The sequence below is a fragment of the Ranitomeya variabilis genome, chromosome 2 (genome assembly GCF_051348905.1).
Source record: "Ranitomeya variabilis isolate aRanVar5 chromosome 2, aRanVar5.hap1, whole genome shotgun sequence".
NCBI classification, from domain to species: domain Eukaryota; kingdom Metazoa; phylum Chordata; class Amphibia; order Anura; family Dendrobatidae; genus Ranitomeya; species Ranitomeya variabilis.
Genome location: NC_135233.1, coordinates 149,691,820 through 149,703,850, shown reverse-complemented (window position 1 = coordinate 149,703,850; position 12,031 = coordinate 149,691,820). Strand labels below are relative to the sequence as shown.

General features: G+C 40.0%; 1 protein-coding gene across 6 annotated transcripts in view; it reads right to left on the bottom strand.

Annotated features, from left to right (window-relative positions):
* The window catches only part of STXBP5 (syntaxin binding protein 5), a 533,536-nt gene that overhangs the window by 154,951 nt on the left and 366,554 nt on the right, over window positions 1-12,031 (bottom strand). For all 6 annotated transcript variants that reach the window (XM_077283080.1, XM_077283076.1, XM_077283078.1 and 3 more), the window contains exon 10: window positions 10,077-10,231. In XM_077283080.1, the coding sequence (XP_077139195.1) occupies window positions 10,077-10,231 (155 nt within the window). The remainder of the gene's footprint in view (window positions 1-10,076; window positions 10,232-12,031) is intronic.

Below are 12,031 nucleotides of genomic sequence, written 5' to 3'. Positions count from 1 at the left end.
GTGTATATACCTTTAATGGGATTGAGGTCATGGTTTGCAAACAAAATTCTTCACACCGTGATGGTCCACAGCTACTAATCAGTTTAGCGAGGAAAAGAGGAGGATTTCCATCTTCACAACGGTACAAAACTATTTACTTGATGGCAGAATACAAAACAGCCGTATAGAAAAAATTTTAATGTACAAAGGAAGATTAAAAACATGCAATGTGAAGATGGAAATCCTCCTATTTTCCTCGCTGAACCACATCTTGGCGTAGACTGTTTCCTTGCTTCAATTCCTGCAACCATTTGTGCAGGTGAGCTGGACATTACAACTTTTCCACTAATGCGCTTAGTTTTTGGCATAAACAGAGCCCCAAAAAGTGCAAAATCTTGCCTTTTTGCACCAGGCTTGCTAATAGTGGATAAAAAAATGTGTGGTAGATCAGAAGGGGGTATGGCCAATATATTTAGATTAGATTAATTTTATGATTTTAGTCCAACCCCAAATGTACCAGATTTATTAAGAGGCACATTTTTTTTTACTGGCACATAGAATGTTAGTGTTTATCAATTTTATTGGCCTCACTTCTTGCAAAATAGCATAGTAATGTTGGAACAGTAACGGGTCAAAGGTTGCCATATATCGCTCTATAAAAAGTCTCGGTAAGCTGGGTCACTAACATTACCAGTCACTATTAATAAACATATGGCCTACACTCTGCGATTTGGTAGAACAAGGATCATGGTATGGGCCTGCTTCTCACACTACAAAGCAGGGCTGAGGAGTCAGAGTCTGTACAAAATGGACAGACTCCTAAAATACATGATACCGTACATTGTGGGTTCAGTAGTGCAGTGCCGGATGTGCGGTAAATGTTTTCATAATAATTTGGGAAAGTTATGAAATGTCCTATAAATGTCTATTCTGTTCCTGATTTAAGTATCTCGGCTTTTAGGGAGATGAATCTGTGCTGCACTTTATACACATGCACAGTAGTGAGGCAGTGCTGTGGGGTCAGGAGTCAGAGTCGTGGAAAGTGAGGAGTCGGAGGTTTGGCTTACAGACTCCAAAGCCGTGGTGCAATGTTTGCATTCTAGTAGTGCCCTCTCCACCAAGGCTGTATCCACAACTCCATTATAGTATGAATGCAGCAGCAGTGTGCATGTATTACATGTATTATTGCTACACTGCTCAAACTCCCTATAATAGTCACTCAGGAGGAGCGTAGTAGAGCTGCGTGATTACTGGGACAATCAATGAGAAGTAAAAAATGGTTTTGGTATGAAAGACGCTTTGTACAGAAGATGACAAGGGTAAAGATTTTTGATTAGCACAGTATGCCAATGCACAAAGCATTTTACTATGGTATTTCCAAATAGTCAAGATGTTGATTAGAATATTCTGGAGAGCACAGCTGCAAACCCATGACAGCCAGCTCCCTACATCCGTCGCAATAATAACCATTATTGTAACATTGTACAATGCAGTCATTGGCCACCTAAGTTCTTTGCAAATATTTTATAAAACTAAAATGTAAATTAAGGTAACTAAATATCATGGGAATTGGAAAACTTAACACCAGACTACATTAAAATGTTAAAATAGGAAATATGATAATTAATATTCCCTGGAAGAAACGAAAGGCAAAAACTAGAATGGGGATACTACTCAGAGGATCACTTTGCTTTGATATGCATTTAAAAATGTTCTCTTTAGGAGTATGAGTGTGGGGACACAGCACTGTATCTTAATTAACAAGATGTCTATTTTCAGCAAGCCAGGAAGAATAGACTTATCTATATGTTGACTTGAATATGTGTGTTTCTTTCAGGTTGTTCAAGAAAGCAGACTTTTGTTCATGTAAACCTGTAATATTGACTTGCAAATTGACAATTTGTTTTAGCATATTGTGCTCTTGTCCTGGATGACTAGTGATACAGGGTCATGGAACAATGATATTTGCTGATATGTTGATTACATACTGTCCAGGCTAGTCAGTTTGTTGACTTGAAAAATAGAGGAGGAAAAACTATGCAAATAGATTACATAAACAATGCGAGTTGGTCTTATCGGCATTCTTCCCTTTTACCTGTGAATGCTTGATGAAGTACATTTAACTATAAAAAGAGGTTATATGCCTCTAACATACATATATTCAGCCAAGCCATCCAAACATCAAAAGAACCAGAGACTCTACAGGACAGCAGTCAATACATCATCGCTCCATCACGAGGGACACAGATTTGTTATTCTACAGGATGCCAGCTTACTGGACCACGGCCCCGGCTGGAAGAATACAGATCTGCTTCACTGACCATTGCAAATCTATGGATACATTTTGGGTAGTCAAGATTTGGACCCCTCATGGATGTTTGTGGGGGCAAGGAATTTGTCCCGCCAGCCACCTGGCTCCATGGAGATGTTCGGACAATGCCCACTCTTTAGGAGTATGATATATGCCCACTCTTAATGAAAATCTGTGTGGTGTTACACTATGTGGATCTATTCCTTTACATTGGTAAAAAAAAAATTATCTATGAACTATCCAGACATGCATAAATAAAAACAGCAGGCTGAACATTTAGGTTAGGGTATGATCCCACGCTGCGGATTCCATTGCGGAAATTTCCGCTGCGGTTTTTACTGCGGATTTATCGCGGTTTCTATTGTGGTTTCCGCTGCGGGTTTACACCTGCAGTTTTCTATTGGAGCAGGTGTAAACCCACAGCGGAAACTGCAGAAAGAATTGACATGCTGCAGAATATAAACCGCTGCGTTTCCGCGCGTTTTTTTCCGCAGCATGTGCACTGCGGATTTCGTTTCCCATAGGTTTACATTGTACTGTAAACTCATGGGGAAACCGATGCGGACCCGCAGCTGCGGAAACGCTGCGGTTCTACAGCGTGTGCACATACCCTTAAACCATAATATTTGTAGGTTTCTTTATACTAAGAATATACACACTCACTCTAGATACACACACACATATACACTGTGTTCCAAATCATTATGCAAATAATATTTCCTCATATTTTCTCTAAATTACCTATCTGAATTGCAGTCATTGTTATTTTCCAGTCATCTACTATTCTAGTATAATTGCAATGTTTTGGAACAAACTGCCTATGAAAACAGTATCTTTTTAAAAAAAATAAACACTCAAAATGCATGTTCCAAATTATGCACAGCAGAGTTTTCAACCTTTTTTTTTCATTTTGAACAAAAACATGGTCAATTGTGAAGTTATAAGCTTTATCAGCTTATTAGAAAATGAAATCAAACAGTTTTCAAGTGAAAACTTTATTCTCGGTGATGTTACATTTGCACATAGGACCCCTTGTTCGAAAGAAGCTTGTGAACTCTCTCGTCCATTGAATTTGTCAGTTTTTGGATGGTTTCGGCTTCAATTGTTTTGCATGTGGACAGAATACCCTCCCAGAGCTGTTACTTAGATGTGAACTGCCTCCCGCCATCATAGACACTCCTTTTGATGATGCTCCAGAGGTTCTCAATGGGGTTGAGGTCAGGGGAAGATAGTGGCCACACCATAAGTTTGTCCTCTTTTATGCCCATAGCAGCCAAAAGATGCAGATGTGTTTTTTTGCAGCATGAGACGGTGCATTATCATGCATGAAAATGATCTTGCTGCGGAAAGCACGGTTCTTCCTCTTGAACCATGGCAGGAAGTGTTGTTTTAGAAACTCCACATAGATTATGGAGTTCATCTTTACCCCTTCAGGGATCATAAATGGGCCGACAATCTCCCCATGATTCCAGCCCAAAACATTACTCCACCTCCTCCTTGTTGGCGCCTTAGCCGTGTTTTCATGGGGTGTCCATCAACCAGCCATCCTCCACTCCATCCATCTGGACCATCGAGCGTTGCACGGCACTCATCGGTTAACAACACAGTTTGGAAGTCAGTCTTCATGTATCGTTTGGCCCACTGGAGCCGTTTCTGCTTGAATGCAGTGGATAGAGGTGGTCGACAGGATGGCTTACGCACAGCTGCAAACCTCTGAAGAACCCTGCATCTTGTTGTTCTGGGGACGTTGGAGGCACCAGCAGCATTAAAAACTTGTCTGCTGCTATGACAAGGCATTTTTGCAGCTGCTCTTTTAACCTTATGCAATTGCCTGTTGGAAAGAGTCCTCAATTTTTCCTTATCAGCACGCACACGTGTGTGCTGGGAATCAGCTACATACTTCTTGATTGTGCGATGATCACGATGAAGTGTCTTGGCAATGTTGATTCTAGTCATGCCTTGACCTAAATACTCCACAATTTGTTGCTTCTCAGCAGCCGACACATCCTTTTTCTTTCCCATTTTGGCAAAAAATGTAGGCTGCTTAATAATATGGAACAGCCTTCTTAAGTAGTCTTGCCTTTATTTGGACACACCTGCCAAACTAATTTGCACAGGTATCTGCAATTGCTTTCATTGATATAAAGAGCCCTGACACACATCACCATCAATGAGTTTAAATGACAAACAAAAAAATTCTAACCTTATCACTCCTAAACTCTTTGTGCATAATAATTTGGAACACAGTGTATTATATAATATACATTATCTATACACACACTTTTTTTTTTTATAGTGCACCTTTTAAGACTGATTACACAGCACCCAGAAAATAATTTGGGTCTGTAAACTGCCATCATGCTTATCAAATAAACTGTGTACAGTAAAGTATAGAAAAGCACCATCTTTGTTTTTCATTTTCAGTCCGCAGCCAATTATCCATAGTGAAGATTTTTTTAAATGTTTTCTGATGCACTAAATAAAGCTCATTCTTACAACAGTTAATAGAAAAAAAATCCTGTTCACCCATTTCCCCATAATGTCCTGCTCCATGCCTTCAGTATGAATTCATGCATTCGTTTATATGCAGCTGGCTCATGACCGCAGAAGCAGAGTGCACCATATTACTGGCATCATGGCTCCCATCACTGCGCGGTGATGCCATTTAGAAAATGCCCTCACAGCTCTAAGTCTTTGCTCCCCACTAGCCAGTCTTCTGCTAACCAAGCTCCGGTATACTCCACTTGAGTGCTACAGCCATTCACCGGTCTTGTGCCATATACTGCAGTAATACAGTAATTACAGCAGCTGCCAGGTAAACAGAAGGCCAGAAAGGAGGGCATGGAGCCGAAAACTTAAATGGGTGACTGGTGACTACAGCTTCTTTTTTCGTTTTATCACTACTACTGGAAAATGTTCTTATATTTAAAGCAACTTTAAAGCTTTTAGCTTTTCTCACCCTAAAAGCTCCATTCACACATTCATGTTTCAAGTATCTCTTCTAATTTTTTAATTAGCTTCCGTACCAAACCTGTGATGTACAGGTCCTTCTCAAAAAATTAGCATATAGTGTTAAATTTCATTATTTACCATAATGTAATGATTACAATTAAACTTTCATATATTATAGATTCATTATCCACCAACTGAAATTTGTCAGGTCTTTTATTGTTTTAATACTGATGATTTTGGCATACAACTCCTGATAACCCAAAAAACCTGTCTCAATAAATTAGCATATTTCACCCGGCCAATCAAATAAAAGTGTTTTTTAATAACAAACAAAAAAACCATCAAATAATAATGTTCAGTTATGCACTCAATACTTGGTCGGGAATCCTTTGGCAGAAATGACTGCTTCAATGCGGCGTGGCATGGAGGCAATCAGCCTGTGACACTGCTGAGATGTTATGGAGGCCCAGGATGCTTCAATAGCGGCCTTAAGCTCATCCAGAGTGTTGGGTCTTGCGTCTCTCAACTTTCTCTTCACAATATCCCACAGATTCTCTATGGGGTTCAGGTCAGGAGAGTTGGCAGGCCAATTGAGCACAGTAATACCATGGTCAGTAAACCATTTACCAGTGGTTTTGGCACTGTGAGCAGGTGCCAGGTCGTGCTGAAAAATGAAATCTTCATCTCCATAAAGCATTTCAGCCGATGGAAGCATGAAGTGCTCCAAAATCTCCTGATAGCTAGCTGCATTGACCCTGCCCTTGATGAAACACAGTGGACCAACACCAGCAGCTGACATGGCACCCCACACCATCACTGACTGTGGGTACTTGACACTGGACTTCAGGCATTTTGGCATTTCCTTCTCCCCAGTCTTCCTCCAGACTCTGGCACCTTGATTTCCGAATGACATGCAAAATTTGCTTTCATCAGAAAAAAGTACTTGGGACCACTTAGCAACAGTCCAGTGCTGCTTCTCTGTAGCCCAGGTCAGGCGCTTCGGCACCTGTAGCCCATTTCCTGCACACGCCTGTGCACGGTGGCTCTGGATGTTTCCACACCAGACTCAGTCCACTGCTTCCTCAGGTTCCCCAAGGTCTGGAATCGGTCCTTCTCCACAATGTTCCTCAGGGTCCGGTCACCTCTTCTCGTTGTACAGCGTTTTCTGCCACATTGTTTCCTTCCAACAGACTTACCATTGAGGTGCCTTGATACAGCACTCTGGGAACAGCCTATTTGTTGAGAAATTTCTTTCTGGGTCTTACCCTCTTGCTTGAGGGTGTCAATGATGGCCTTCTTGACATCTGTCAGGTCGCTAGTCTTACCCATGATGGGGGTTTTGAGTAATGAACCAGGCAGGGAGTTTTTAAAAGCCTCAGGTATCTTTTGCATGTGTTTAGAGTTAATTAGTTGATTCAGAAGATTAGGGTAATAGGTCGTTTAGAGAACCTTTTCTTGATATGCTAATTTATTGAGACAGGTTTTTTGGGTTATCAGGAGTTGTATGCCAAAATCATCAGTATTAAAACAATAAAAGACCTGACAAATTTCAGTTGGTGGATAATGAATCTATAATATATGAAAGTTTAATTGTAATCATTACATTATGGTAAATAATGAAATTTAACACTATATGCTAATTTTTTGAGAAGGACCTGTAGCATCTGTCTGATGTCCATTCTTCACTGGCTAATGCTAGAAGATGCTTTGGAAACCTCAATCAGTTTTTTACAAGAAATAATAAAAAAAAAATTATGGCCTTGAAAAAGCCATTATCAGGCGAAACGTGCGTTGGAGGATACAGGAAATTACTGGGTATGGACTTTTAATATTATAATGATATAATTATTCTCTTTATTACCTATGCCTTTCTGACTTGGTGAATGCATGTTTGCAAATGTATGTAGGCTATATGTAATGGGTTTGTTTTGATAAAATGGTAGTTTATGATTTGGTCCATATACCCACTCCAATTATAGCACTGGGGTTTTTTGCATTGTCTGTTTGTTTTTTCCCCTCTTTTTATATGTTATGTATGTATTTCAATATTATTAATAAATAATTTTTTATTATTATGTTTCTGCATTTTGTTTATTCACATTTTTTGAGTAGGTTTAAGAAATAATAAAGACACAAATGGTAAAAAAACAAAACAAAATAAATGGATGACAATCGGATCCAGCACACTAATTAAAATCTGCACGTTTTTGGTTACAGACAAAAAGAAAATAACGGATATCCAAATTCAACCTAAGCTGGAGTATGAGGTTGGCCATTAAGCCATTAAAGTTTCCCTTAAATTTTCCTTTAAAAGCAGACTTACACGTGAAGGGGGTGAAGAAATGCAGCTGCGTTAACTATGTATATGTAACAAATACCAAAAAGTGCATTTATCCAATAGAGAGCAAATGTTTATTCTCCAAAGAATCGCAAGTGTTACATCAAACTTACTAGATACGATCATAGAAAACACTTTGCTTGTGCTCACCACATATATTTGCACGTAATATATTATGTCTTTATTCTCACCAATCTATTCCACCTTGTTCTACTTTATTTACACAGACTCTACTGGGAGGACAAAGAATTGTTGGCACCGAGAGGACAAGATGTGGAACAGCTTACACTGTAAGGAGGCTCAGCACATAAACATGGGATGATCACAAAGTACGGTTTGTATTTAAGCTTCTGGGGAATTATGTGGATTAAAAACATTTAAAGAGATTGTCCGGTCCAAAGCAATATGTGCGCTGCGGGGATTCACTGGTTTCTTGTGGTCACACGCCCACAGCGCCGGCATCCTCACGGTGAGCAGTGCGTGTGATGTGAGGATTCACAAGTCTGCAGTAACACAGTCACACAGAGAGACTGAAGACTTTTAGCTTAAGACAGGACAACCCCTTTAATCCTTAAAACTAATAAGAAACTTGTTCAAATCAGTACAAAGTGCAAATTGCCAACTTTGATACCAGATATTTTGATCAGTAACCACTTTGGCCAGCCTGAAAGAAAACGGATTCTGATGTGGATCTTAATCTTGTGCTGGTGTTATAGGACCAGTGGCCCAAGGTCATGTAACCCTTTAAAAAATATCAGTTGTTTACTTAAATCTGTGAAAATTGGCTATTTGCCCACTTTTATTCCAGCTCTGCTGCAGAGAACCCATTTGTACCAGACTGGAGTGACCTGAATTTGATGTGGGGCATCACTGTCCATATAATGGTGATGTGAGATCAGTGGCCCAAAATCATTTAACCCCTGGAAAACACTTGTTACTTATTCAAATCTGTGAAAATTGGCCAAGTTTTATGCCAGTTCTCATGCCCAGAAAAGATTCAGGCCAGGCTGGGTGACATGAATTTGATGTGGGCCATCACTAAGTGTGTAATGCTGGTGTGAGATCAGTGGCTTAAAGGCAAGGAACCCCGGAAAAAAAAAGTTATTTATTCAAATATGTGAAAATTGGCTATTTGCCAACTTTGATGCCAGTACTCATTCCAAGAACCCAATTGGTCAGGCTGGAGTGACATAAATTTGATATGGGACATCACTATGTATATAATGGTAGTGTGAGATCAGCGGCCCAAAGTCATTTAACCTCTGTAAAACACCAATTACTTATTCAAAACAAAATCTGTCAACCCACTTTGATGCCAGTTCTGATGCCCAGAAAACATTTGGACCAGGCTGAAGTGACCCAAGTTTGATGTGGGGAACCCTCATCTATGTGTCTACAGTGTTAGATCATGCCAAGAACCCAATTGGTCAGGCTGGCGTGACAAGTTTGATATGGGACATCACTATGTATATAATGGTAGTGTGAGATCAGCAGCCCAAAGTCATTTAATCCCTTAAAAACACCAGTTACTTATTCAAATCTGTCAAAATTAGTTTTTTGCCCACATTGTTGCCCATTCCAATGCCCAGGACCTTTTTGAGCCAAACTGGAGTAACATGAATTTCATGCAGGGAATCACGATTTGTGTATTGGTGGCGTGAGATCAATTGCCTAAAGTAATTTAAACCCTGAAAAACACCAGTCATTCAAATCTGTAAAAATTGGCTATTTACCCAATGATGCCAGTTCTCATGCCCAGAACCCATTTGGGTCAGCCTAGAAGAGAAACGAATTTGAAGTAGGCCATCACTATGTATGTAATGCTGGTGTGAGATCAGTGGTCCAAAGTAATTTAACCCCTCAGTAACATCAGTTACTTAGCCAATTTTCACAGATTTTAATAAGTAACTGATGTTTTTAAGGGGTTAAATGACTTTGGACCACTGATCTCACACCAGCATTACAAACATAGTGATGGCCTACTTCAAATTCGTTTCTCTTCTAGGCTGGCCCAAATGGGTTCTGGGCATGAGAACTGGCATCATTCGGTAAATAGCCAATTTTCATAGATTTTAATATTTGCCAACTTTGATTTGGGCCAGGCTGGAGTGACCTGAATTTGATGTGTGGCATCATTATCTGTGTATTGGTGTTGTGAGATCAGTGGCACAAAGTCATTTAACCCTTTCAATAACGCCCTTCCGTGCCCACTTTGATGACCATTTCTGTGCCCGGTTTACATCAGGGCAGCCCAGTGTATTGTATTTTATTATTGTGATTTTTTACTTTTGTTGTTAAACCTGCGAAAAAGAAAAGAAATTGCCAAATAAGAAACTAGATGAATAAGAAACCAACATCAGAATCGTAGGCAGCTGCCCATTCTGTCTAACCTTTGCCTCATCAATGCCGTTTAACAAAGTAGCTATTACAAGAGATGCAATGAAGATTCACCAGACAAACAATTCCCTTATTTTATTACATATATTTTACACTCACCGTTTGGATATGGAGTTTCACAAAGGGTAAGAAAATCCACAATTTGATAATCCATTTCTAGGACTGCTGTGCTTTTTCCATGCATGACTGTTAAGCAAGGCCTTCTTCCCGCCGTGTCATACGCCAGACCACCAGAGAGGATAATAAAGGGCTCCCTAAAGCAAAAAGGTTGATATAAACACTGTAACAAAGGAGTAAAACTAATTTCTACATTATCACAGGAAAGACTCCATTATACAACAAAATTTTACATGTAGTAAACCAAGCAATATATTCTGTAACGGAAACCGCACCAAAGCTGTAAAGTATGAATGCAACATTAGCCTGCATCACCACTACTGCCTGGACCACTAGGGGATAGATATTTAGGCATGCTAGGCCAAAATATGTTTGTGAGGGCGTGGCCTGTGCACACTGGGAACTGCATACGGACCCAAGTTGGCCTATGTGCTAGTGAGCATGTGCAATTGCGCACAAACCTTATCCCACCAAGCTCTAAAACTTCTAGAACTTACCCCTTCTAGAATCTATGCGAAAAACTGACAGCAGGGTAAACCTCCCCGCCTATTATATTCATTTCAGATTATTGCTGTTCCAATATGTTTAAAAAAAAAAAAAAATCCAAGCATTATTAATTGTTTGTGGCCGTCCATAAACATAAAACGACTGGGCGGTCCCAATATTACACTAAATTGTAGGGTCCTTACAGTCCCAGATCAGGTCGGTAGTGCAGCCAGAAGCCTACATTTGCCCTGTAAATGGGGCTAGTTATAGCAGCAAAAAATACATAGCATAAGATACAGTCTTCCCAAAACCCTGTACGATGACAACTGCACTTTTAGCAGGATACAGCTAGTTATACCAGCTCCAGTAACAAGGAAAATTACACGTATATTGAAAAAAAAAAAAAAAAAAAAAAAATTTGGGGACAATAAATTTTCTAAATTAAATGTATGCAATTGGGAGTAAAAATAATTTCTGCAGAATGAGATAACAGGGTTGACCATATTATCGTTATCAGACGTGTTGCGGACATCATTTTGGTTACCATTGCATGAGTATGACGATAATGTGTGCAAAACTGTAAAGCGCTGCGGAATATGTTAGCGCTATATAAAAATAAAGATTATTATTTATTATTTATGACAGGTTCTCCTCCTTCCCTTGATGGTGCAGCGCTCCTCACAGACTGCACCGCGTGGAGGAGAATATGACAAGACCCATTTAAAAGTCTCCTCCAATTGTAAAACACCTCACATGGGAAAATAGAATTATTCTTACCGGTAATTCGGTTTCTAGGAGCCTTCCACGACAGCCTCAGGAGGTTGTCTCCATACTTTAATGGGGGACAGGAAGCATAAGAGGTTAAAAGCCCCTCCCACCTCCCAGTGACTTACAACTGAACCCATAGCACCGGTTACCTTTTAGGTTCTCAGAAAAAATATCCAAGAACATCGGGAGGGAATTAACGCTGTAGTGGAAGGCTCCTAGAAACCGAATTAACGGTAAGAATAATTCTAATTTCTCTAGTTGCCTTCCACGACAGCCTCAGGAGGAATGCCAACCAATTCTGTATTTAGGGAGGGACCACAGCCTGGAGAACTTTCCGGCCAAAGACTAGATCCCGGTTGGACCAGAAGTCCAATCTATAATGTTTAGTGAATGTGTGTAGAGAAGACCATGTTGCAGCCCTGCAAATCTGCTCCGTGGATGCACCAGCCTTTTTGAGCCCAGGAGACGGAGGTAGATCTGGTGGAATGAGCCTTTAGGCCTGCAGGTACCGCGACATTCTGTGCTAAATATGCTTCAGTTATGGCCTTTTTTATCCAGTTGGGAATAGTACTCTTCGCTACTTTTTTGCCTTTGTTTCGGCCAGATAAATGAACAAAGAGATTTTGGTCAATTCTGAAAGCTTTAGTTTGTTCCAAATAGTATAAAACTATACGACATACATC